This window comes from Drosophila persimilis, unplaced genomic scaffold (assembly GCF_003286085.1).
Source record: "Drosophila persimilis strain 14011-0111.01,24,50 unplaced genomic scaffold, DperRS2 tig00000520-arrow-pilon, whole genome shotgun sequence".
Taxonomy (NCBI): Eukaryota; Metazoa; Arthropoda; class Insecta; order Diptera; family Drosophilidae; genus Drosophila; species Drosophila persimilis.
Window position 1 is genome coordinate 4,561,250 of NW_020825317.1, and position 23,264 is coordinate 4,584,513.

A 23,264-nucleotide genomic window follows, 5' to 3' on the forward strand; every position below is an offset into this window, starting at 1 on the left:
ACCTATCAGACAACAGCAGGATCAGGAGCAGCCACACCGGCAGCAGCAGAAGCAGGAGCAGCAACAGCAGCAGCAGCAGCTGTATATCCAAATACGGTTGGCTATGTGGTTACTTCTGCACCTGCCGCCACCACATATTTGGCTGCAGGAACAGCTCCTGGAGCACCACCAACACGAGCAAGACGAACTCCAACATATACCGCGACATCGAGAGAATCGGGTGGCACAACATATTATTATTATCATCAGGTCGATGAGGGATCTGGATCAACGCAAACAGTGCCCGTACCATCAGCCACACCCACAACGTATACGTATGCAACATCATCAGCAGAAGGAGCAGCATCTGCAGGAAGAGAAGGAGCGGGAACAACCACACAAGAAGGAGCCGGAGCAGATACCGCATATGTATATTACCAGTGTTCCGATTCGAACCATGTCAATACCCTCAACTACTTAGATCCTCAAACTGGGAGATTGCAAGCCATGGGTCTTGTATATGTGACATACAGGGGAGACCGAGATCGAACAGACGGAGCAACAGCAACAACACCAGCTCCAAGAACAGCTCAAGCACAACAGCATAGAATGGAGGCGAGTTGGGGGCCGGGAACAACTGGTGGTGGTGGCGGACGTGGCAACAACAACCAGGATGCTGCTGATGATGATGAGATGCTGCGCGGCACTAGCGGAGGCAGAGGCAGTGGTGGAGCAGCCGGAGGAGGCAGCAGGCACGCAGGCGGTGGCAGCTTTAACCACTACAACCGAAATCGAAACCGAAACTGAATCTAAATCATCCCCCTCGTAATATCCCGGAAATAGCCCCCTCAATACTCCTCTATCTCTCTCTCTCTTTGACTCTGTGCGTCTCTCTCTACCTAGATGTATGTATGTGTTCGTACAGACAGACACACAGAAACACACAAATGTATATATTCACACACACTGATTGATCGGTTGAAGATCGGAGGGCGAACGAAGGAAGAGAGCGGCGCAAAAAGGCATTGGCAGCAAAAACAAAAGGGATGCAGACAAAAACAAAAACAAAACAGATACACAAAGAAAACAAAAACAGAGATAAACATAACGATTCCAAGCTACGCAGATACACACACACATACACACGAGGCAAGAGGCAGGAGAGTTCTCCTTTTAGAATTTCACAAACTATTCACGTTTTACGTTTGAAACGATCGATATCCAATTCAAATTCCATTTAATTTTTGTATCAGAAGCATACAAAACATACGCACTTCCAGACAACACTCAATATCATACACATACATACATATATGTATACCATACATCTCAGAATAAACTCTGCAGAATGTTTGATTCAATTGTAAAATTATAAGAGGATCCTGGAACCTCAAAAAATTGTATGTAAAGACACACACACACACAAATTATATAATAAATATATACATATATATAAATATTCATATTCATATATATATATATGAATATATATATATATGTATGTTGAATATACAATGGATATATGTATAAAACACCCGATTCTGTAATCTGAAATTCCACATATATTTGCCATTTTGTCAAATCAGAAACTCCGCGCGAGTGCTGCTGGAAAAACGCCTTTGATAGAGTAGAAATATCAATATTATAACTCTTAAAAAAATTTTTTTTGACTAAATATAAACCTATAAAAATAAAACCCTAGTCTTGTAGAATTATCATAGATAAGGTACGTGTTTTTTTTTTTCAGACTAAATTTAAAAAAAGAAGAAAAAAACTGAAAGAAACAAGCCGAAAAATACATGTAATTAACGTTAAATATAAAATAAAAAGATACCATTACATATATATTAACCGTTATACGTTATAAACATCAAGTCAGACACACAGACTTAATTGTTAGCTCTGAAAAAGAGCGAGAGGTGACGATAAGATGAGATGAGACGCGCAGCATGTTAGCGAGAGCAGGAGCGAGCATAGTGCAAAGCAATATGGCGCCCTCACGTGATACAGAAAGAGAGAGACGACAACGGCAACAAGTCGAGGGTACAGTCGCCACCTGGGGATCAGACCCGACCGGGACCTACCACAAATCAACGAGACGAGCTTATTTTGTAAGATAAAACTATCAAAACAAAACAACTATTGTAGCATGAACAAGTGTTAAGATAATAACATAGCAGCATTGTCAGCGTGTGAAGAAGGCTGCTCTTGTCGAATAGTTAAATTTGTATTAAATATACACATTCAATGTAGTCCGTAAGCAACCGAGGGACGGAGTAGCTCAGCGCCGTCGTATAAGAAGAAAAAAAGCCCTTTACGTTTAGATTAATGACAACGATTTATCCCAAGAGCACAGAAAACCAAATGAGAGATTTATTTGTAAGAGAACCTTTTTATAAGTGTAACAGAATTTAATATATGATATACTATATGCAATGTAACTGAACAAAAGTATCTTAAAAGTGCACAGAACAAGAAAATTAGGCAAAGAAAATCTAAAGGGAGGTTGTAATATACGAAGGATAGGCATGAGGGAGTTGGATGATAGGGAATAGGCAACGAGACTGGTTTTTTTTTTCATTCTAGGACATGGACAGCAACACCCCAGAGACCAGTGGAGTATATGATCACGGATTCCATACAAACAACATAAGCCAAATACAAAAGTACAAGCCACAGCCAGTAGCTGTGAAAGTCATGAAACGGTGTCGTGCCAACGAGTATCAAAGTGTCCTGGTGCCAAAGTGCGCCGCTGTGAGCAGAGGTCCTGCCAATTCAACGGTGAGTCCTCTTGAGAAGGCAAAAAAGAGAAGAGTGCTAGAACCAAAACTTTTTTTGGCAAACCCGTGGATTTCACGAGCAATTTTCAAAATTAATGTATTAGTTAAGATAAAATGATTGATAGTTTCAACCTGTCACTATAAAACCGTTTCGGACTTTGCCAAATATACAGAGTTTTTGACAAAACTGATGTATTTTCTTAATTCTTTTCCTCCTTTAGTGAGCGAGCGCCTACAACCGGACGAACAAAGATGTAAACTGTGGCTTTCTAAATACACACAAATATTATGAAACTTGAAGACTTTTAGTGCACTTGAGGTAAAAGATCTCGTGGTTTCTTTTTGTAAGTAAAGAGGAAGGATACGATGGAGCTACAAGAAGAATTTACAAACAGTATTATTTTCCGCGCTTTAACCAAGTTGTTACCCTGTTCAAAATGAACGCGCCCAATAGGTTGACTGTTGGGGGCGATAGCTATCGATTACAGTTCACCAAATGACTTATCGACCTCTCGTTTCCGCCTTCCAGGCAAGAGCGAGAAGGAGCGATTCGAAAACAGCTGCTGGAACAGCACCACTGTGTTGGAAAACACACCGTGTATTCCAATGTCAATTAAACGAGAGGAAAAGCCCCACAAAAAACTTTAAGCAATAGTTAATCTGTCGCTACAATACACAATTGGCGACTACGAAGCTGCCCAACGGCATCGAATTTCACCCAAGAGGATTGGAAACTGAGAGTTATCAGAAATATATAGAATAAACAATCACCGCAAGACAGTGACCAACGACAGCGCCACAGAGGGGATAGCGGACTACGCAATAAACGAGATAACGACCTTCCACCGCTCGTCGCTCCCCTCTTCCTGCTCACGTTCTACCCTCCCTCGGACAGTGCTTGCCACTTGCTGCTACTGCAGCGACAGCTTAGTGCGTCTCCGTCTAGTGGCTTGGTAACTCAATTCGAGTGGCCGCCGCAGTGACGCGACAGCGAAATGCCCCAGACGAGGGCTGCGGCCGCTGAGGCAGCGGCGGCGGGCACCGTCAATGGCCAGCCGCTAGTGAAAATCGGGCATTATCTGTTGGGCGCCACGCTCGGTACGGGCACCTTTGGTAAGGTAAAGATCGGTGAGCATCAGATTACGCGCGTCAAGGTCGCCGTCAAGATTCTTAACAGGCAGAAGATCAAGAGCCTAGATGTGGTGGGTAAGATTCGGCGAGAGATCCAGAATCTGAAGCTCTTCCGGCATCCGCACATCATTAAGCTTTATCAGGTAAGGAGTCTTAAATTCCTGTGTCCCGAAGTCCTGTGTGATAAGTTCCCCCTTGCCCGTTTCCCTTAGGTGATCTCCACCCCATCGGACATCTTCATGATCATGGAGTACGTGAGCGGCGGCGAACTGTTCGACTACATCGTGAAACACGGCAAGCTGCAGGAGCATCAGGCGCGCCGCTTCTTCCAGCAGATCATCTCGGGCGTGGATTACTGTCACCGGCACATGATTGTGCACCGCGACCTGAAGCCGGAGAACCTCCTGCTCGACCACAACATGCACGTGAAGATCGCTGACTTTGGGCTATCGAACATGATGCTGGACGGAGAGTTCCTGCGCACCTCGTGCGGCTCTCCCAACTATGCGGCGCCCGAGGTCATTTCGGGCAAGTTGTATGCCGGTCCCGAGGTGGACATCTGGTCGTGCGGCGTCATTCTGTACGCCCTGCTCTGCGGCACGCTGCCCTTCGACGACGAGCACGTGCCGACGCTCTTCCGAAAGATCAAATCGGGCATCTTCCCCATACCGGAGTACCTCAACAAGCAGGTGGTCAATCTGGTGTGCCAGATGTTGCAGGTGGATCCCCTCAAGCGGGCTAACATCGAGGAGATCAAGAAGCACGAGTGGTTCCAAAAGGAGCTGCCCGCCTACCTCTTCCCCTCGTCGATTGAGCAAGACTCGAATGTCATTGACACCTATGCCGTGGCCGAGGTCTGCACCAAGTTCGGGGTCAAGGAGCTCGAGGTGCACAACTCGCTGCTCAGCGGCGATCCACACGACCAGCTGGCCATCGCGTACCACCTGATCATCGACAACAAGCGCTTCGCTGACGACGCCGCCAACCAGATCAACGAGATCAATAACTTCTTTGTGGCCGGGTCCCCGCCGCCGCCGCCAATCGCCACCCATGCATCGCACGAGACCCCAGGACAAGCCTCCGGCCAGACGCCTCTGGCCACGGTAACTGTGGGCGGCGGAACGGCCGCCAGTTCGGGCAGCGCCACGCCTGTGCCACCCGGAGTGGCGCCGCCGAGCAGCAGCGTTCTGGCCGCCATACGACCGCATCCGGAGAGAATCGCACCGATGCGCGACCGCCAGCTGGCCATGTCCGTGCAGAACTCGGGCGGCGCTGCCTTCCCCGAGAAGACGGCGCGCGGCGGTACACCCATCAAGCGGGCCAAGTGGCATTTGGGCATACGATCGCAGAGCAAGCCCAACGACATAATGCTGGAGGTGTACCGGGCCATGAAGGCGCTCAACTACGAGTGGAAGATCATCAATCCGTATCATGTCCGTGTGAGGCGGCAGAACGTGAAGACGGGCAAGTTCTCGAAGATGTCGCTGCAGCTGTACCAAGTGGACGCCAAGAGCTATCTGCTCGACTTCAAGTCCCTCACCAATGAAGAGGTGGAGCAAGGGGACGACGTCATCATGGAGAGCCTCACACCGCCACCGCTTAGCGTGACCGGGTTGATGCCGCTCCAGCCGACCGGCCACCATACCATGGAATTCTTCGAGATGTGCGCGGCGCTCATTATACAGCTGGCGCGCTGAGCCCCCGGATCCACATCGGTCCATAGTCTACCCCCAAATGACAACAGTAAATGGCATCTCCGCCGCGGGGCAGGGCTCTCCTCTCCCGGTGGCATGACCATAACTAAGATTTAAACTAAAAGAACAGAAGAATGTTTCGTAATTGGATGATGCCATTCAGGTCATCCGACAATCCGCTACCCGCTACCGTTAGCCGCGTATCCGCTTGACCGCTTTGCTTTAACCGAATCGACCCTAGTTTGTAGATCTGTTCTGTTTCTATTTTATACACGTTGAGTTATTATTTTACACCCCTAATTGTATATTGTATCGTATCGTATGTTTCCGTATACTCGTACTTCGTCTTCGTATTTATCCCCAAACGAATCCGCGTCGCATCGCACGGGAGTGCGCCAGATGTCAGTTATTAGTTTGTAGTCCACTACTCCGGAGGAGGCGGTTTAATGTGTTTTGGGGCAGGCCAGTTCAGTTCCATAAACTATGTATTCGTATAAACAAAAGCCTTAATAAAGCAACCAAATAAACCATTCTATTGCTATCTCTATCTAACCAGGAACTAAATCACTTTTCCCATCCCACTCCATCTCTATGATTGATTCGCTTACCAACACTGATCCACTCAGCTGATCCGCTGCAGTTTTGAGTGCCGCATTCCGATTCCCATGGGAATGGTAAGCAGCAACAAGTCGAAATATAAACCAGGTTTAATGTTACTATGATTATATATTAGATTTTTATTGCATATTAAAAGTATTCCTGCTGCTGCATAAGGGTTAGGCTATCTATCTACTGCGGTTACAGTCTACTCTGGTTCGTTTTTTATATAAAATCTCGATTTGCGGCAAAGCTATACTATTGTATCCGAGGCCCCCATCCTTAATCCTGGTAATCCTCCTCTATTGCTTCTGCTGTTGCTTCCGCTTCAGCTTGTCGATCAACGTCTCGATGCTGTTGGCATCCACCAGGCCAATGAATTTATCCACCACAACGCCGTTGCGAAAGGCAAGGACGGCGGGCACGGCCTTCACCTCGAATGTCTCGACGAGATCCAGGTTCGTCTCCACATCAATGATGGCCACATCTATTTCATCGGAGTTCTCCAGCAGCTCCAGCATCTTGGGTGTGAGTATTTTGCAGGGGTCGCACCACTCGGCATGGAAATTCACAATCACCGGATTGTCGCTGTTGATGACCTGGACACAAACCCAGACCCAGAGAGGAGAAGATATTAGTTCGGGACAAATACTAGATCTTTGGACATTTCGAAACAAAATAAAAAACGGGCTCAAACCGGTAACAGCCCGCCGTTTTGGGCTCATTTGCATACACGAGCTATTCACTACACACACATACACACACACACAGAGATAGACAGTCGCATAGCCAAATGCGTCATGGGGTGGCTAGTTGGCTCGCTGTTTACGGCCGGAACCGCTCACGTACACCAGATAGTATTGCAGGTGCCGCATGCCAGAATCATTGCATAATTGTGCCTGAGGCGCGCACTTGCTCACTCGCTCGCACTCTCTCTCTCTCTCTCTCCCTCACCTTCTGATCGAACTCGTAGTGATCCTTGATGACCAGCTTCTTGTGCAGGTGCTGCGACTGGGATAGGTACTTCTGTGTGGCCCTTGCAGACTGTGGGGCCACTCGGTGGCAACTGCTCTGGGCGCTGGCGCTGATTAGGCAGCAGGCGGCCAGACGTGGCGCGATTCCCTCGGCAGCAATCTTAAGCATTTTTTTGCCAGTGGAATTTCTGCAGGGAACAGGAGTGTGTGCGCGCGATTTGTGGGGGTAGGCTGCGATACCGATTTCGATTACAATGTTCTCCGGGGCTGGGATTCTGAGCGTATTCGGAGTGGCCCAGGCGATTAGATTATAATGATGTTGTTCAAATAGATTTTCTCTGTCTTCACTCAGCGCGTTTTGGTATTGGTATTAATTGTTTGTTTATAAACAGCACGGCCTATCGAGTGGACTATCGAGCTATCGCCGAACAGAGTGGCAACATTGGTCAATGATATTCGGCATTCGGCATATTATTCAACACTTGGGTGCGTGTGAGTGCTGCCAGATTTGCGCAATTGTCACATTCATTCCCGCTCGTGCATTTTGGATTTGTGGCAGTTCGTGTTGTTATTCTTTTGCTGCCGCTGTTGCCTCTCCACGAGCCACGAGCGGTACGAGAGCCCTGTTTATCGCAAAAGTGTTTACCTATTACTACTTTTTGTGAATTTTTTTGTTTGTGTGCTGCCCCAAGTAAAGCAAAAGTGTAAACAGAATCCGTGTGCTGGAAATCGGGCTGGAGGAGAAATATCCTTTGCGTATATTCTACGGATATGTAATTGTTTGGTGGGTTTCAGGGTCGCCCTCTGCGGGCCCCCACCGTGTGTGTGTTAAGTCCAGCTCAGAGTCCGTGGATGTGCCGGTGGGGGAATGACCCATGAGATGAGAAGGCCTTCCTTCATAAAAAGTATGCTTTTGTCGTGGGGGGTCGGGGTGGAGCCTTCGTCCTAAGCGGGGGTTTCAATCGGAAATTATCGGAATCCCAACTGGAGAGAGGCTCGGATTTTTGTGACTGTGTTAGTGTGTGTGTGTGTGTGTGCGTGTTCAAGAAATTGCCCATATTTTTCCACCCCATTTCCAAAACGCGGCCACAGCTCGACCCCTGCCTGAACCAGAATCAGAAACAGAACTCAGGTCTCGGCTCTGTTTCTGTCTCCGACTCCGGCTCGCAGTTATTTTTGGTGCGCAGCTTCCCTTGAGCCGGATTTCGTTCTTGTCCTTATTGTTCGCCCTGCTGTTGCTGCAGTTTCAACCCCCTTTTGTGCCCAGGGGGTATGGCCATTGGCATGGGCATGGGCAGGGGAGCACCACACAGCATCTTGAAACGTGTTTTGACGGGATGGATGGCTATGGATATGGTTGGCTTTCGCACAGCTGTTCTGACTCTGGGCTTCTGCGTCGCAATATCCTTGCCGCTTCCCCTGCCCCATTCCCATTCCCTCTTCTTCTTTTCTCTGTTGTATTTTGGTGGGATTTATGACATCAACACACGCTTTTGGCACACCGCCACAACACACACACACTTACACACACAGATGCAAGGGCAGTAACGGTCGCAAGCTTTGTCCTTTTAGTCCAAAGCTCCACATCCGTCGTCTCGCTCTGCCGCTTGATTCGTGCTTACAGTTAGGTTAGGTAGTAGGCCCGAAAGCCCGCCCGCCCCGAGCTACAGCGAAACGAGCGAGGCTTTGGTTTGGCTTGGGGTCGAAGTCGAGTGTGTTTGTGTGTCTGTGTGTCTATTGGTGTTGGTGTTGGAGCGCGACTTTTTCTTTTGTGGTGTGCGTGTCCTCCATGTGCGTGTGCTCCCCTCCCTATCTATCATCTTCTTCGTTGATTTGTGTGTTCCGAGCGTCGTTTTTCCCTTCCCCCCAAGGTGCGTTCTAAGGTAAGGTGTGGAGGCAAATCAGTTTGGCTTAACCATACCTTTTTGTTAGCATGTAAACATACCCCAGCAATGCCAGCAATATGGGCACCTATCGGGAGAGTAATCTGTGTGGGCATCACCTCCGGCATATGTTTGCGGCAAGTTGTGGCAATACATCCTTCAGGGATCCTGCTAATATTGACAGACGAGAGGAATCATTATCGGATTTCCTCACCCTGTAATTAATGCGAAGTCTATGTGCATTTGTATCTATGGCAAGGTGATATGGGTTCTTTACCGCATTTCGAGAGTTGCCCATTGGCTTACCCATACCTTTTATCGAATATACTCTGGCAGGGACCCTCTTTCTCTCTCTCTCTCTCTCTCTCTCTCTCTCTCTCTCTTTCCCCGGCGATAACCTCATCTCCTGCATACGCATTGGCTTTTTATTTAGCTTTTGTTTCATTAGTTGCTTATTTCTGAATGGCGGTTTCTTCCCCTTCCTTCTTTTGCTGTTTCCCTGCCTTGACCTTAGAACCTCCTCTTCTACTTCTACTTCTACCTCTACTTCGACTTCGACTTCTTCTTATTCTGCCTGTCCTCTTTTACTCCCATATCCTGTGCGCTTGTCCTCGATTTTTCTTGAAAATTAATTGTTATCGATTGACTGCAAAGCCTGCTTCCATATGCGTCCTGCACGAGCCACGCACTGACTATTTTTTTTAGGACATTCCAATTAAGTGCCCTAACTGCATTTTTTCAGGGCCCCAGCCAGTGCATTGCTCTTGCGTGTGCTTTGGGGTGCCCTTAACTATCCCCAGTTTTCCATTCGCTTTGCTTTGGCGCCCTGGACAGTAAGTAGATGAACAGGAAGAGGGCGTGGAGACCCCTCAAGTTTTGATCACTTCCAGGAATGTGTGTTCCACGAGTGGAACAAACTGAACATTTGGAAAGCGCCGACTGACGGTTTCAGAAGTGGTGGGGGGCTGGGTGGGGGGAAAATTTTTATGATGCTTTTGGCCTAAAAATATCCGCCACGAAAAACGAAATTCGTTATTTCGTCTCTGAACGCTGATCCCAAGTTCGATTCGGCCTCGGTGTCGGATCGGTGCTGCTGCCGCTCTACTTCTCTGCCTGCCCCTCCACGTAGCCAGAGAGAGGGGGGCGGGGGGATGGATTCCATGTGTCTAATTATGTGCCTGTCTTGGACGGGCAGGTCGCTCACGGATCTCCTACTCCCATGATCTGCTCAAAACCCACCCCATGCCGTGCAACTCCGCACTTCAGAATCCGATCCAATCCAATCCAAGCTAGAACTCTCTCTCTCGCCTCTATTTATGGATCGGTCTAAAAATAGTTCTGAGGCTCTACTCGGGGCTCGAGCGCCGCCTGACGAAGAAGGTGCCTCAAGAAGAATGGAAGTTCAATTACCTTTAAATGGATTACACAAACAAATAGCAAGGGTAGGAGCAGGGGGAAGTAGGGAATAGAGAGAAGGAGACATGGGAAGCCTATATCAAACATAGATACACACACACATACAAGATAAAGTAACACAAACACAGATACAGACACAGACACAGATGCAGATATAGCTATAGAAAGCAGTGCCCGATCGTGTCGCGCTCTCTCGGTCTGATCCCGACTCCCTCCCTCCAACTCCTGAGGCCTCGCTTCCCCAACTCTCTCACCTCCTTTCGCTCTGTATCTGTGCACGTCTGTGCCCCTGTTCTAGCCGTGGAAGGGATGGGTGTGAGGGGGGGGGGCTTGTCGGCAATGCTGCCAAAAATAAATTTGAACTCAAATCCGTAGCACAGGCGGAGAGACAGGGCCAGGGAAAACCGTTTCGAAAGCGAGTGCCAAGAAAAACCAACGCAATGAATTTCCCCAAGAGCCAAGTACCGAGAGCCAAGAGTTCGCCCCAAGAAGAGCCCCGTGTCCAAAAATCTCGGGAAACGAGAATCACAGAGTCCCAGAAATTAGAGAAGCGGATGCCAGAGCGGGAGCAGACTTTTCCAACTGTGGAGGCGCTGCAGAGTAGGCTCAAGTGGAGCACGGAAAATGAGGGAAATATGGGGGAGCAAAATGCATCCCGAATTCCCTCTCTCTGTGTTTACAAATATCTCCAGCGTATCTTTTGCAGGAAGCACGGAGGAGTAAGGGCAGGGGCCGCCTCCATGACGCAACGCATGCCGTCTACGTGCCACCACGGAGGAGGCGAGGCCTCAAACGTGCCCCGACCTCATTAGTTTCGAGTTTCCAACAAAAAAAACTCACACACATCGAACCCCGACGGTTGGGGCCGTGGGGAGGGGAGGGTACGGTAGGGGAAGGGAAAAAGCCAAAATGGAAAATGGGGAAAACGCTTTGGCCCATCAATTTTCCATCTCATCTGCGGCAGGCACCGAGAGCGGCCAGAGAGCGAGAGAGAGCTTAGACTGTGGCTATTTGTAAACGCGGGCACAGATGCCCAAAAGTGTGTGCCCATTCATGCACCTCCCCGCACCCAGCCCGCAAAACACCCCCTCGAAAAGCCCCAACCCACACTCCTAGCCAAAACCGATCTCTCCGTGTCTCCGGCTCTCTCTCTCTCTGTCTCTGTTGCCGCTCTGCCAATCTCTGGGGCAGCTATTTTTAAAGTCGAAAAGTCTTTTCCGACGCTGCCAAGTGGCCAAGAGATGCCAAGTACAGTTGCCTACTCACATGGCTGAGCGAGCGATCAGCGGCCTCAGGAGGGATGGGTGGAATGGGACGGCGGGTTTGCAATATTTCCTACTTATGTACATATGTGTCTGGAACTTATTAGCCAGGAAGTCAAGGGAGTGTCATGGAAAGAGTCCAGGATGGAGGAAAGTCCTTCTGTGAGCTAAACTGATCTTTGATCCTTCTTTAATGCTCTATTTTATAATGGAAAGCAAATCATATTCTACATATTAGTTGGAGATAATCCATGTATTATGATGGTACTGTCGACTAGTTTCCGATGGAAATACGATCAAAGAACGACAATCAGAGTGCTACCCACAGATATGAAGAGATTTCATTATTGGATTGAATGGGTTTCAGTTGAGAAGCTGCAGAAGATCTGTTCCGACTCCAAAATTATATTTATTTTCATATGCAAATATGTTTTCTATTTTATAAGTAAACAGTCATCTTTCAAAAGCTAAGCTAAGGAACATGTCTAGAGTTATCTGAAGGGCTGTTCTAGAGATGAGAGCTCCAGGCCGATAAGAGATCATTGCACTTTGGAGCTAATAGATGTACGTTTATGTACGTTAATAGTCGCTTGCTTTCGGGCTCCATTGGCAACCATCAGAAAAATGGAAGCTGAGTTTGTATGTAAAGAAATTCAAAGAACTCTTTCAAGAAAAATCGGTACTTAAAAGCTCTCAAGAATCAAGGGTATTAGAGGCCAAAGGGTATCTAAGGTTGCATAGAGTATCCATGGATATTTTGCCGCAAAAGGAGTTTTTCTATCACTGTTAGAAACACCAAAGAAGTTTATGGAATACCTTTAGGGAAAGTCGGTATTCTGCAGCTCTCCAGAACTAAGGGTATTCGAAGCCTTCCTTCACCGGAGATACATGTATCTTCCATATATTTAGCCATCTATCTATCTATTTCGATTTACGTTGTGATTTTTGTGTATTGTGCGGCGCAATGTAAAAACAATTTTGTTCGAAGCTCCGCTCTTTCCCTCTCTTTCTGGCTTTTGGGCGGACACTGCCGTCGACATAGATACACGGATACGAGCACGGGGATACAGATGCACAGATACACCGATACACCGATACAGAGGCAGAGCAGAACTTTTGGTTGGAAATTTGCCAACCCCTCATGGGGCTTTTCGACGATCAGCTCGACCCCGCATCCGTGCCATGGCTGGGGAGCTGGTGGCCGGGGGCGGTGGAGGGGCTGGCGATGGCGGCGTGCACCTTCAGCCGACGCTCCGCTCGGAGAGGGGCCAACAGGCTGCGACGGCTGCTTTCGGCCCACTGTTCGGGGCTCGGGGCCGGGGCTGGGGCCGGGGCGGGTCCGGTTCGGTCCGATTCAGCAACTCAAGTTGGCCGCGTGTCTGAATTCAGTTTTCAGTATCCAATTAGACTGCGACTGCTGCTCTGTGCTCTGCTCTGCTCTGCTCTGCAACGAACGCGGCGGCGAAAGCGAAAGAACACGGAATCGGAATCGGAATCGGAGTCCCAATCGGATCGAAAGCAGAATCGGTACGACGCCGACAAAATCCCGACAAACGGTTTTCGAATCGGGTAAAGATCGGAGCGGTGTGCTGCCGCTCTCGTGTTCGCGCTTTTCTTTCTGTTTCCTTCTGTTGTGTGTGTTTTCCACTTGTGTTGTTGTTATATTTCGTTCGGTGCGTCGGCTATTTCGAGAGGGGGATTCAGAGTGGTGTGCTGGCTGCTGCAGTGGCAGTGGCAGTGCCAGTGGCAGAAGGTAGGAAGGTACATGGGCTGAGGCTGGGAATGGGAATGGGGCTGGGGATGATGTGGTTGATCATTTGTTTTTTCTGGCAGAACGCTGGCCGCCAGAACGCGTGGGCGTTTGAAGAGGGCCAGCTCCGCGCTTGCTGTGCCTCTGTATCTGTCTCTGTCTCTCACTTTGTCTCTGTCTGTGATCTGCTTTCTGTTTGTTTGTAATTGCCGAGAAAGAGAAGATCTCCATTCCTCGAATTCTTGATTCGTCATAAACATACATACAGCCATACAGCCATACAGCCCAGAGCTATATATAAAACAGCCCCGAGTCCATGACTGCGTCTTTATATGGGTTGCTTTAAAATTGTCAGGGAATTGTCTCTAAGCTGCCAATCCCCTGAAAGAGGGTCTAAAGATAGAGAGGAGGCATACGAGAGGATTATTCTCCGCTTAACAAGGAGGGAGTTCCAGTGGAATTTATCTTGGAGCGGGCACTCAAGGATCCACTCCATTAGACTCCAGTAATTGAGAATTCAGTAGAGAATGCCACAGCACATCCGAGTGAAAGTTCCCTTTTTGTATAGCCATCTGTTTTAGTGCCTTTAAGAAGGGATTTTTTTCCAGTATAATATCATAGATACATACATATGCCTAAAATTATTCTTATGCCACTGCTCTCTCTTTCTCTGCTGCGCCGTAGCCGTAGCCGTAGCTTATCGAATCCGCCGGAATCAGAATCGGAATCGGATCGGGCCAATGTGAGTCACGCGCTCCAAGTTCTCGTGGAGCCACAAGCCCACCTTACGGCCGACGATAAGATAATGCTCAACCAACAGTCAGTCGAGTCAGGCCAGTGGCCAGATTAGATATTGGTAGTTTCAACCATGGGTTTCCGCCCCCCATCCCCTACCCCGTAAAGGGGAGGTTCTGATCTGCCCAGATAAGAGAGGAGAGGGGAAAAAGGGAGCGTGGAGTGCGGGGAAACCCAAGTCTCTGCCCCGTCCCCGTCCCCATCGCCATCGCCATCCCCGTGTCACTGCCACTGTTTCCACCTACTCTTCCTCTTCTTGTGTATCTATTGGCCCCTCTCGGTCCATCTCCCTGTCTCTCTTTGTATCTGTCTATCTCTCTCGTTTGATGTTTACGTTTTGGCGTGATTTCGTATTAACAAAATTTGTTTTATGTATTTTTAATTTTAGTCCAAGGTTTAAAACAACAAAAGCGAAACGAAAGGAAAGCAAAGAAGAACAACAACACGACGACGGGGAGCACAGAAGAAGAGTAGATCATCTAGAAGAGGCGCACAAGAAGCCGAAGAAGGGAGAATGACAAAAAGAAAAGGATAGGAAAGGAAACCATAAAGGAGCAGCAGAAACTAAAGGATAAAACTACTGCAGAAAAGAAGGTGATAAGCAACAAGGGAAAACAGAAGGAAAAGCTGGAAAAATAACAGAAGAAACAGAAAGAAAGAAAACAAAAAAAAGAAGCAAGAGAAGCTACAACGCAAAGCCTGCTGCAGAAACGCAGAAGAAACGCATACAAAGAACCCCCCACCCCCCTCCCAACAAAAACAACACGAAAGTCTTCAGCCCAGAAAGAGAGACAGATAGAGAGCGAAAGAGAGCATCGCACTGCATAAAGAACGAGCGAAAGAGAGCGGGTCGGGTTGGCGGTCAGCGTCGTTGTGGGACACCAAGACGTGCAAATCGCGCATACGCCGCGTGAACCGATAGCCAGCCACAGGCACAGGCACAGCCAAAACCATAAACCGAAATTATTCAGTCGAACAGTCGGCCCGAAACTGGCATAGATCCAGCTTCAGACAGTTGAAAAAGGCTAAGCGAGACGGAGAGCTGACCGAGAGAGAGAGAGAGAGAGAGAGAGAAAGAGTGACCGGAAAGCGGAAAGACTGAGAGGGGCCGAGGATCACACTGCAAAAAGTGTGAGACAGCGGCAGCGAGGGAGAAACGAATTCAAACTGCAGCCGGCAACAGATCCAGGTGAGTGGAATGGGGAGGGCAGGGTAGAGTTTCAAACTGAAAGCTCTCTTTCCTGGAAATTTCCAGTCTAAGGATAAAGGAGAGAGCTTAGAGCTCCGGCCGTTGTTGAGACTCTTCCAGCGTATTATTCCACTTCCAGTTTAAGTGGGATTTCCAGTTCCAGTCATTTGCAGTGAATGTCATACGAGCTTAAGAAAAAGCTTCAAACATACAGCTTGGGATTGCAGAATGTCTTTAGAATGAGAATGAAACAGATAGATAGATAGATGAAGCTTGAACCTTGGTGGGTGGGGGATGGGGGAGGGGGTGAGGGAAAAAATAACGAACCCAAATGCGGGCTTGGAATGCCGAATGGAAGACTGGAAGGGGGATTGCACAACTCTGTTCCAGCATTTCCAAGCGCTTTTGCTACGCTCACAGATACACACACACACACACACACGCAGACAATTGAGCGAGTAAGCGTTTTGCCCTGCCGGAGACGAGCGAGCGGCAGCCGAGGCAGCGGCCGCAGTAAAAATTCTCAACTCAAACGCAGCGGATCGGCCGCCTCGAAAGTTTTGTTTTTTTTTTTTGCTGGGAAAATGCCCCCCGTCCGCGGCCACAGGCGCTCCTCGAGACAGCCACCGCGTCTGATTACCCCCCATCCCGTGAAGAAGAACAGCAGAAGAGGAAGAGGCAGCGGCAGAGGCAGAGGCAAAGGCAGAGGCAGAGGCAGCAGCAGCAGTCGCGGCAGCCACAAGATCAGGACGGGTGCTGGTAGGCCGAGGAAGGTGCTGCCGCCGTTGCCATTGCCGTTGCCGTTGCCGCCGCTCATTGGACGCAGGTGCGTTTTGTTTTTGGTTTTTGTTTTTGGGGCCGAACTTTATCTCGGACTTGGTGGATATCTAAGAGAGACAGAGAGAGGGAGAGAGAGAGAAAGGGAGAGACACAGAGCGGCCTTATCAGAGAACAAACAAAGCCAATTAGAACTTGAAACTCTCTGTGGAGTGGGGAGGGAGAAGGGGTTTGGATGGAAGCTTCACTCCCATTTCAAATCCCATTCCCTTTAAAACCCCCCCTCAACCACACCACACGCTTGGGGCTCGCTTTTTATCAGCGGCTTATCAGTAAATACTTCCACCTGTTGTGTACAGTTACACTCTCGCTCTCTCTCTCTCTCTCTCTTTGTTTTTGTGTGTGTGTAGATAAGTTGAGGTGAGGTATCGCTTTGCTCTGCATTAAGCAACGCTTGTTATACCACACACAATGAGAAAGAGAGAGACAGAGAAGGAGAGTATAGGTAATCGGCAGAGTCCCCAAAAAGTAAACTTTGCTTTTGTTTGCCATTGCTCAGCGGAAAGCCGCCGTCGCGACGTGCTGCGGCTGCGGCTACGGAGGCGGCCAGTGCGGCTCATTGCCAGGCGGATTTCATAGATAACCGCAGCCCGAAACACTCCCCCCCCCCACACACACACACACACCCACACTGCTAGTCTGTGCCTCGAATCTTATCTTAAAAGTTGACTCCCAACATTGTCATAGCGGGGCGCATTGACGCAGAAAGCGTTAAACCAAGCAGAAAGCCTACTCATCCTAGCCCTCCCATTCCCTTTATTTGAGGAGGATCGCAGGACACCCCTAGCCACCTCCCGAGCCTAGCCCTCTCTGTTATTGAGGTTAAGTCCGCCACATCCATTATTTACGGCCTCGTGTCCGTCCACCGCTCTATCAACAAAATGCAACTCTGCAATCGCGCTCACACGTTCTTGTCGTCTCTAATTCTGCGCACCTCTTCGTCTTCCGTCTCCCGTCACCCGCATTCGTCACAACCCTTACTTTGTTGCAGCTTAAAAACTACAGCTACATTTGAGCTCGAGTCTCGTGTGTGTGCGTGTGAGCGTGCGTTTGTGTGGCTGGCTGTCTTTGCATTTATTTATAAACTGCGCTCATTGTTGCGCCCTCTCGCGCTTTACTCCTGGCTCGGCCTCTCTCCCGCTCTTGCTCTGTCTCTCCTTATTCAAGTTTCACGCTGATTCCTCTCGCGCGCTTTGCTTCTGCTTCTGCTTCTGCTGCTGCTGCTTCTACGGAGGCGACGGCGGGGTTGTTATTGTAAACTCGGTTTCAAGCTTTAATTACATTTATACATTGTGTCTGTGTGTGTGCGAGTGTACAAACAGAGGAACCCCATTCAGGGCCCCAGCTGTGTGTGGCCCTCGTCGCCCCCCCCCTTGTCGTCACTCCTTCTGCTCTATGCGGTGTTGCTGCTGCTGCTGCTGCCGCTGCTTGCGGGCCTGCGCGGTATTCCTATTTTTGTTTGCCCATTCGTCGACGCCGCCGCCAACCGCCCGCCGCCGCCGCTGTCACTGTTGCTGCTGCTGTAGCTGTTCTTATTGTTGTTGTTGTTGTTGCTGTTGCTGCACTCCAACGGTACTTCTGAGCGTCCCAACCATTTGCTCGAAATACGAATTCAGTCGAGCTTTGTGCTTCGTCGCCGCCGCCCGCGAAGTTGCTGCGCACTAGTTCGTGTTCGTGTTCGTGTTCGTCGTCGTGTTCGCTTCGTTCTCTCGTTTTTTGTTTTTGGTCGGCGTCTGGTAGTCCACCCACAAAACCCCCCAACATACACACACACAACACCACAGCCCACCTCTCTTTGCTCGTCGTGTCGTCCGTTTGCCGGCTTTGGCGCGGCCTCAAAACGTGAGTACTACTCCCCTGCCCCTGCGCTGTCGTTTTGTTTTTGTGAGTGCGAGAGAGCTTCACGCTAATCTCCAATTTAAGATTAGATATCAGCCGGCAGTGCCCAGTGCCAGGCCAATGCAGCCCAGCATGTTGTCACTTATTGTGGGTTTTGCTGCATTGCTGTCACTCCTGCACCTCTATCCTCTCTCTCTCTTTTTCAAGCTTCTGTCTAAGCTTTAAGCTCAGTCAAGCTTCAGGATCAGGGGGCTCCACAATCAATATATGTACATAGGTACGACAAATGACTGGGGGTCCTGTCCGAAATTACGGCGTCACGCGCACATTTACAAAGAGGAGAAGGGCGGAGAGGGGGATGGGCTGGCGGGGGCTTACACAAACGAAGCTTTCGGCTTCACCGTTAGCTGCGTCGCCAGCTTATCAGCGCACGTGTGTGTGTCTGTTTGTAAGTGTGTGTAAGTGTGCGTCTGTGTAGAAGAGTAGAGAATTGTTTTTTCCAATTGCCTGTTTGTCCCCGTACTTTATTTTATTAATTAAAGAACGGCGCCGTTCTGGTCTAGGTGGGGATTGATAGCGACGAAGCTTGTGCGCTGCGCGATCCGCAAGATATGTATCTTTCAGACTTAGATTGCGCGTCAGAAGAGTCACTCGATCCACAAAGAATGCAGAAGAGCGGCACCTGAGGAGCTGGATCGATGGGCAGACACGTAGATTTTGGTAGTTTCAGGTCTACCGATAGGCAGCATTGGAGGGCGTGCAGCCTGGAAGTGGATTGCTGGATGAATGAGAAAACAGGAAGCGGGCTCAAAAGGATGGAAGAGGAAACGAAGACTTTCGATCGAGCGTATCATTTCGTCAAATTCTATTCGAAGTTTACTCGATGGGATCTGTACGATTTATAGGAGTATAATGCCTGTGGAAATACAATCCACCTCCAAAAACGGTTATCAGTTAAGAAGTAGGATGAGGATGAATGGAAATAAGATGGGTACCTTCTTTAACAACCGTGCTCCTAGAGTCCTAGAGTCCTAGAGTCCTAGACGCTAAAGAGAGCCCTGAACAAACCCTAACTTCCACCCAACCTTATCCATTTATTTATTTTTAATTGTATACCTTACCCTCTTCCCCTCATGCAGCTTCAAGACGTCTTGCAAACGGCTGAAAATGGAAAAGACTCCCCGGTACACACAGCGGGAGCGGAATATGGTGCTCGGCTACGCGGCGCAGTACAAGGAAGTGATCGAGAACAAGCGCACGGACGCGGAGTCCAACCGGAAGAAGGACGAGGTCTGGCTGCAGATCGCCAAGGAGTTCAACTCCCAGGTGTACCATCAGCGCAGTGCCAAGCAGCTGCGCCAGCTCTACAAGAACATGAAGCTCCTGCTGAAAAAGGACCTGTGCGGCGAAGACAAGACCAATGGCACCTTCCTCGATCTGCTCAACACACTGTCGCAACAGGAATCGGTGGCTCAGTACATAGCCACGCAGATGTCCCCGAATGGGGGCAACCAGAGCGGCGGGGCCAATGGCCATCATCAGGACGACTATGAGGACTCAAAGGTAGGTTGGCATCTGGGGAGCGATCTCTATAACCATCTCAGACAGCAGGTCACTGATCAACTGATGCTTCAACAGATGCCGCCATACGACATGGACACGGACGTGGTCCTGATCAAATCGGAGACCATCAGCGACAACGAGCAGACGGAGAACGGCATGGACTGCTTGGACGACGACGACGACGATGACTGCCCGAGTCCCAAGGCGCCCGAGGTTTGCCTCGAGGAGGAGGATGATGTCCTCTTTGCCACAGATCTAAGCCAGCTGCAGCAGGGCTCAGCGGGATCGGCAGGTGGCGGTGTGGGCAGCGGAATTGGTGCCTGCTCCTCCTCGTCCATGTCTCTGCCCGGCGGCCTAGCCAGCCTCAACGGACCACTGAACGGCCTCTCGGACGCAGTGCAGCGATCTGCCAGCTCGCCCGTGTGCTCCACAAAGACCTCCGTATCCTCTAGCGGCAGTTACGTGTCGTCAACCCCCAAACCGGACATCACCATCCAGACGGTGGGCCACATACGCGTGGGGTCCTTTGCCAATATCAATAAAACCCTGCACAACGGATCCGCAACGCCCAATGCCAGCAATAGCAATGGCAATGGGAACAGCAGCTCCAACAGCGCCGGAGTGCAGCACCTCACAGCGGAGCAGGTGCAGCAGCATATGCTCCTCAACGGTCTCGGTCTGTCCGCTGTTAATCCACCGCCACAGACGCTGCAAGCGGCCATCAATGCTGCCACCGCTTCCGTGCCTGCCCCGGGAACCATTGGCGGCACTGCCTTTGGCGGAAATCGTCGCACTCCACCCATCCTTCAGCTACCGCGTCTCCAGCGCGGCAACAACAACACCAACAACAATAACAATAACAACAACAACAACAACAACCACAACCCCAGTCTCGGCAGCGGAACGGCGAACGGTGTGCAACTGCTGCTCAATGGCCATCATAATCAGCATGGGCGTGATAAGGCCACGCAGGGCGTGGCCATTGGGGCCGCCGGCAGCTTCAACGGCTACAACGGCCTGGCCGTCACCGTGCCCTGCCTCAACAGCAGCAGTAGCAGTGCAAATAGCAGCGGCGGTATGCTCATGTCCAGCTCAAACGGCGGCAGCGGGAACGGAACGGGTCCGCGGACGCAGCATCAGGAGTTCATGATGTCGCTGGCCATCGAGGAGCGAAAGCGGAAGATCGACCTGCTTAATGCGCAGATCGACTACTGGCAGACGCTAACCAAGAAGCTGGGTGCCCAGCCGGGCCACTTTCCCAATCCGGCGTGCCTTTGCCACTTTCCGGGCAGCGCCGCCTTGGGCCATGTGGCCGGTGTCACCTCGTCCGCCTCCTCTTCATCATCGGCTGGTGTCCTGCAGACGCAGACGAGTAGTAGCTAGTCCGAAGAGGACGATGGCGATGATGGGGACGGGGGCGGAAGCAGGATCGTGATCGCAATTAGGAGCTCTTCGGATGAGGAGGAGGAGGATGTTGATTTCGGTCTTGTCGATGGCCAGGACAGCAGAGGCGGCAGCAGCGACATCATCTCCATTGTCGATATCAATGATGATGATAATGACGAGGATCCTGATGGACAGATGGAGGAGGAGCAGGAAGAGCTGCAAGTGCAGCTGCTTTTGCCAGCAAAGATCGCCATTACAGATATGCCGGATCTGCCAGATGAATATGATTACTACTCACAGGATGCCTTAGCCAGGGATGTGGGCGTGGTGGGTGGCCTATCACCGTCGAGCCCCTCACTGTCGCCATCCCCATCCCCATCCCTATCGCCCGCCCCCCAGCCAGCCGCCAAGCGCTCGAAGCGCCTGAAAGCCAACTCCATGCAAAGCTGCAGGGCACAGATGGAGATGAAGCCCCCTAGGAGGAGGAGCAGCTGCAGCTAAAGCTAAAGCTAGAGCTAGAGAGCTGGTCTAGTATTTCTACTAGTTAGTATTGTACGTATTAACCCAGTCGTAACGCACCTGCAACAAAATCCGAGTGCGCTGCCCCCGCACCAGCTACACGTTAACTTAATATTTTATAATACTTTTACTTTTACTTTTACTACCGCTACCATTGCTATTCATGAAGGAGTACTACTATTATTATGATTATTATTATTAATATTATTTATTTATGCCTAATTTGTGTGCCAAAAAGAGAGGAGATCAGAATTTAACTTAACCTTTCGACCTTTGCCATCGAGAATGCTTGCCAAAAACAATGATGAACGTACGCCTTAGTCAAACCAAAACCAAAACCGAAACCAAAACCCAAGCACCACCCCAACTCGCAACTCCTATTTATTTTACAACAAAAGAAACCTATGCTTAACTGTTTTTTTTTTGTATTTTTTATTTGTTTATACCCTTAAGAAAGATTTGGGGTTTTAAGTTTGAAGAGAGCTGCAACCAAAAAAAAGAAAGAGAGAGAGAGAAGAGGTGCGAACACTTTGTCTTTGTACATTTTACCTTTAAACTAAAACTGAAACCTAAAAACAAAACAAACACCAAAAGCAAAAGCTGAAACATACTTAATTAGAATGAGAATAAGGAATAGAGAATGAAGGAATAGAGAGAGAAGAGAGCGAAAACAAAAATATGAAAACTGTACAAATGTGGTTCCTAATCTAGTCCTTAAACGAAAAAGCGAAAGCAAAACACACACACACAAAACAAAAAAAAAAAAACAAAAACCACACGAAATTGTTGTATTATGTGTATTATTTTTATAAAAACGCCATCAACCAAACGCTCCACCCTCCCCTTTCTCCCGGCCCCACAGTTCCCACAACCATCCAAAGAATTATAGCTCATTTAATGTATTGTACTTAAAGAACCCCCCCCCTCAATGAAACCAAGTTCGCGTTTAGTCTGTACAGAAAGAGAGAAAGAGAGAGAGGGAAACTTGCTAGTCGTCGCTGCTTAACTGTATTTAAGTGCAACATACAAAATGATTTAGTTATTGCTAATTGAACGTGTAAAATGCAAGTAAACTGCATTCAATGTGAATATAGAATTTACAAAATGACATCAATCCCCCCCATACACCCAAAATTAAAACCGAAACCAAGAATGAAATCTTTATACAACTTTTGTAAACAAATTTATGAATAAAACAATGAATTTACTTTGTGGCCTAGCTGTGGTTGTTTGTTTTGAATATGTCTGGCGCCCATTTTTTGTAGTTATGCAGCACTAAAGCCGGTTTGCCAGACTATTGCGTGTTCGAATTAGAAATTCTAAAATAAATGTATACATTATGATAATATTGATAAGTGTAGAACATAAGCTAAGTGCACTAGCCTCGAATCAGTCATCGTCTAAAAACAATTTCCCAAATCCACTTAGCTAAACTTTCAAAACGAAATTTGTTTGGCGCCAACATTTATAGATAATGCAGCACGGAAGACAGCGCTGCCAGACATATTTATTTGTATTACTCATAGCACTAGGTAAATTTGTGAGGGACAGACCGTATATCTTTTCGGATTTTCTTGCCACCATGTCTAGCTCACACACCTTGCAAATTGTATACTTTTCGTAGTATTTTCCAGCATATTTTAAGACGCGTTATAGACTCACCTTATTGT

At 48.9% G+C, this 23,264-nt stretch overlaps 4 protein-coding genes across 10 annotated transcripts; 3 read left to right on the plus strand and 1 right to left on the minus strand.

The window, feature by feature from the left end:
* The first annotated feature begins 1,765 nt into the window (after positions 1 to 1,765).
* Positions 1,766 to 3,248, plus strand: LOC113566081. Its single transcript, XM_026990023.1, has 2 exons — positions 1,766 to 2,760; positions 2,981 to 3,248. Exons 1-2 carry the CDS (start codon positions 2,569 to 2,571, stop codon positions 2,981 to 2,983), a joined length of 195 nt encoding a protein of 64 aa, XP_026845824.1. The 5' UTR covers positions 1,766 to 2,568; the 3' UTR covers positions 2,984 to 3,248.
* Positions 3,249 to 3,386: 138 nt separating this feature from the next.
* LOC6596737 (5'-AMP-activated protein kinase catalytic subunit alpha-2) lies at positions 3,387 to 6,119 on the plus strand. The gene is made up of 2 exons (XM_026990022.1): positions 3,387 to 4,033; positions 4,103 to 6,119. The coding sequence occupies exons 1-2, from the start codon at positions 3,755 to 3,757 to the stop codon at positions 5,585 to 5,587; spliced, it is 1,764 nt and encodes a 587-aa protein (XP_026845823.1). The 5' UTR covers positions 3,387 to 3,754; the 3' UTR covers positions 5,588 to 6,119.
* A 171-nt stretch (positions 6,120 to 6,290) lies between these two features.
* LOC6596736 (thioredoxin, mitochondrial) lies at positions 6,291 to 7,507 on the minus strand. The gene is made up of 2 exons (XM_002021915.2): positions 7,136 to 7,507; positions 6,291 to 6,780 (listed from the first exon to the last, which is right to left on the minus strand). The coding sequence occupies exons 1-2, from the start codon at positions 7,322 to 7,324 to the stop codon at positions 6,484 to 6,486; spliced, it is 486 nt and encodes a 161-aa protein (XP_002021951.1). The 5' UTR covers positions 7,325 to 7,507; the 3' UTR covers positions 6,291 to 6,483.
* Positions 7,508 to 13,124: 5,617 nt separating this feature from the next.
* Positions 13,125 to 22,011, plus strand: LOC6596735 (homeobox protein 2). Of its 7 annotated transcripts, none has more exons than XM_026990041.1 (3): positions 13,125 to 13,285; positions 14,650 to 15,450; positions 19,266 to 22,011. In XM_026990041.1, exon 3 carries the CDS (start codon positions 19,294 to 19,296, stop codon positions 21,070 to 21,072), a length of 1,779 nt encoding a protein of 592 aa, XP_026845842.1. In that variant the 5' UTR covers positions 13,125 to 13,285; positions 14,650 to 15,450; positions 19,266 to 19,293; the 3' UTR covers positions 21,073 to 22,011. The 7 variants fall into 7 exon arrangements, with proteins under 7 accessions (XP_026845842.1, XP_026845844.1, XP_026845843.1 ...); XM_026990043.1 differs by having other exon boundaries at positions 13,125 to 13,243; XM_026990042.1 differs by lacking the exon at positions 13,125 to 13,285 and adding an exon at positions 13,309 to 13,469.
* The last annotated feature ends 1,253 nt before the right edge of the window (positions 22,012 to 23,264 follow it).

What these genes read in the sequence shown, in the direction of transcription:
- LOC6596737 (XM_026990022.1), top strand. Translation starts at nt 3,755, where the DNA reads ATGCCCCAGACGAGGGCTGCGGCCGCTGAGGCAGCGGCGGCGGGCACC. An exon ending in ACATCATTAAGCTTTATCAG is followed by an intron (nt 4,034 to 4,102) that starts GTAAGGAGTCTT and finishes CGTTTCCCTTAG; the next exon opens with GTGATCTCCACCCCATCGGA.
- LOC6596736 (XM_002021915.2), bottom strand. Translation starts at nt 7,324, where the DNA reads ATGCTTAAGATTGCTGCCGAGGGAATCGCGCCACGTCTGGCCGCCTGC. An exon ending in ACTACGAGTTCGATCAGAAG is followed by an intron (nt 6,781 to 7,135) that starts GTGAGGGAGAGA and finishes GTTTGTGTCCAG; the next exon opens with GTCATCAACAGCGACAATCC.
- LOC113566081 (XM_026990023.1), top strand. Translation starts at nt 2,569, where the DNA reads ATGGACAGCAACACCCCAGAGACCAGTGGAGTATATGATCACGGATTC.
- LOC6596735 (XM_026990040.1), top strand. Translation starts at nt 16,035, where the DNA reads ATGCCCCCCGTCCGCGGCCACAGGCGCTCCTCGAGACAGCCACCGCGT. An exon ending in CCGCCGCTCATTGGACGCAG is followed by an intron (nt 16,277 to 19,265) that starts GTGCGTTTTGTT and finishes CCCCTCATGCAG; the next exon opens with CTTCAAGACGTCTTGCAAAC.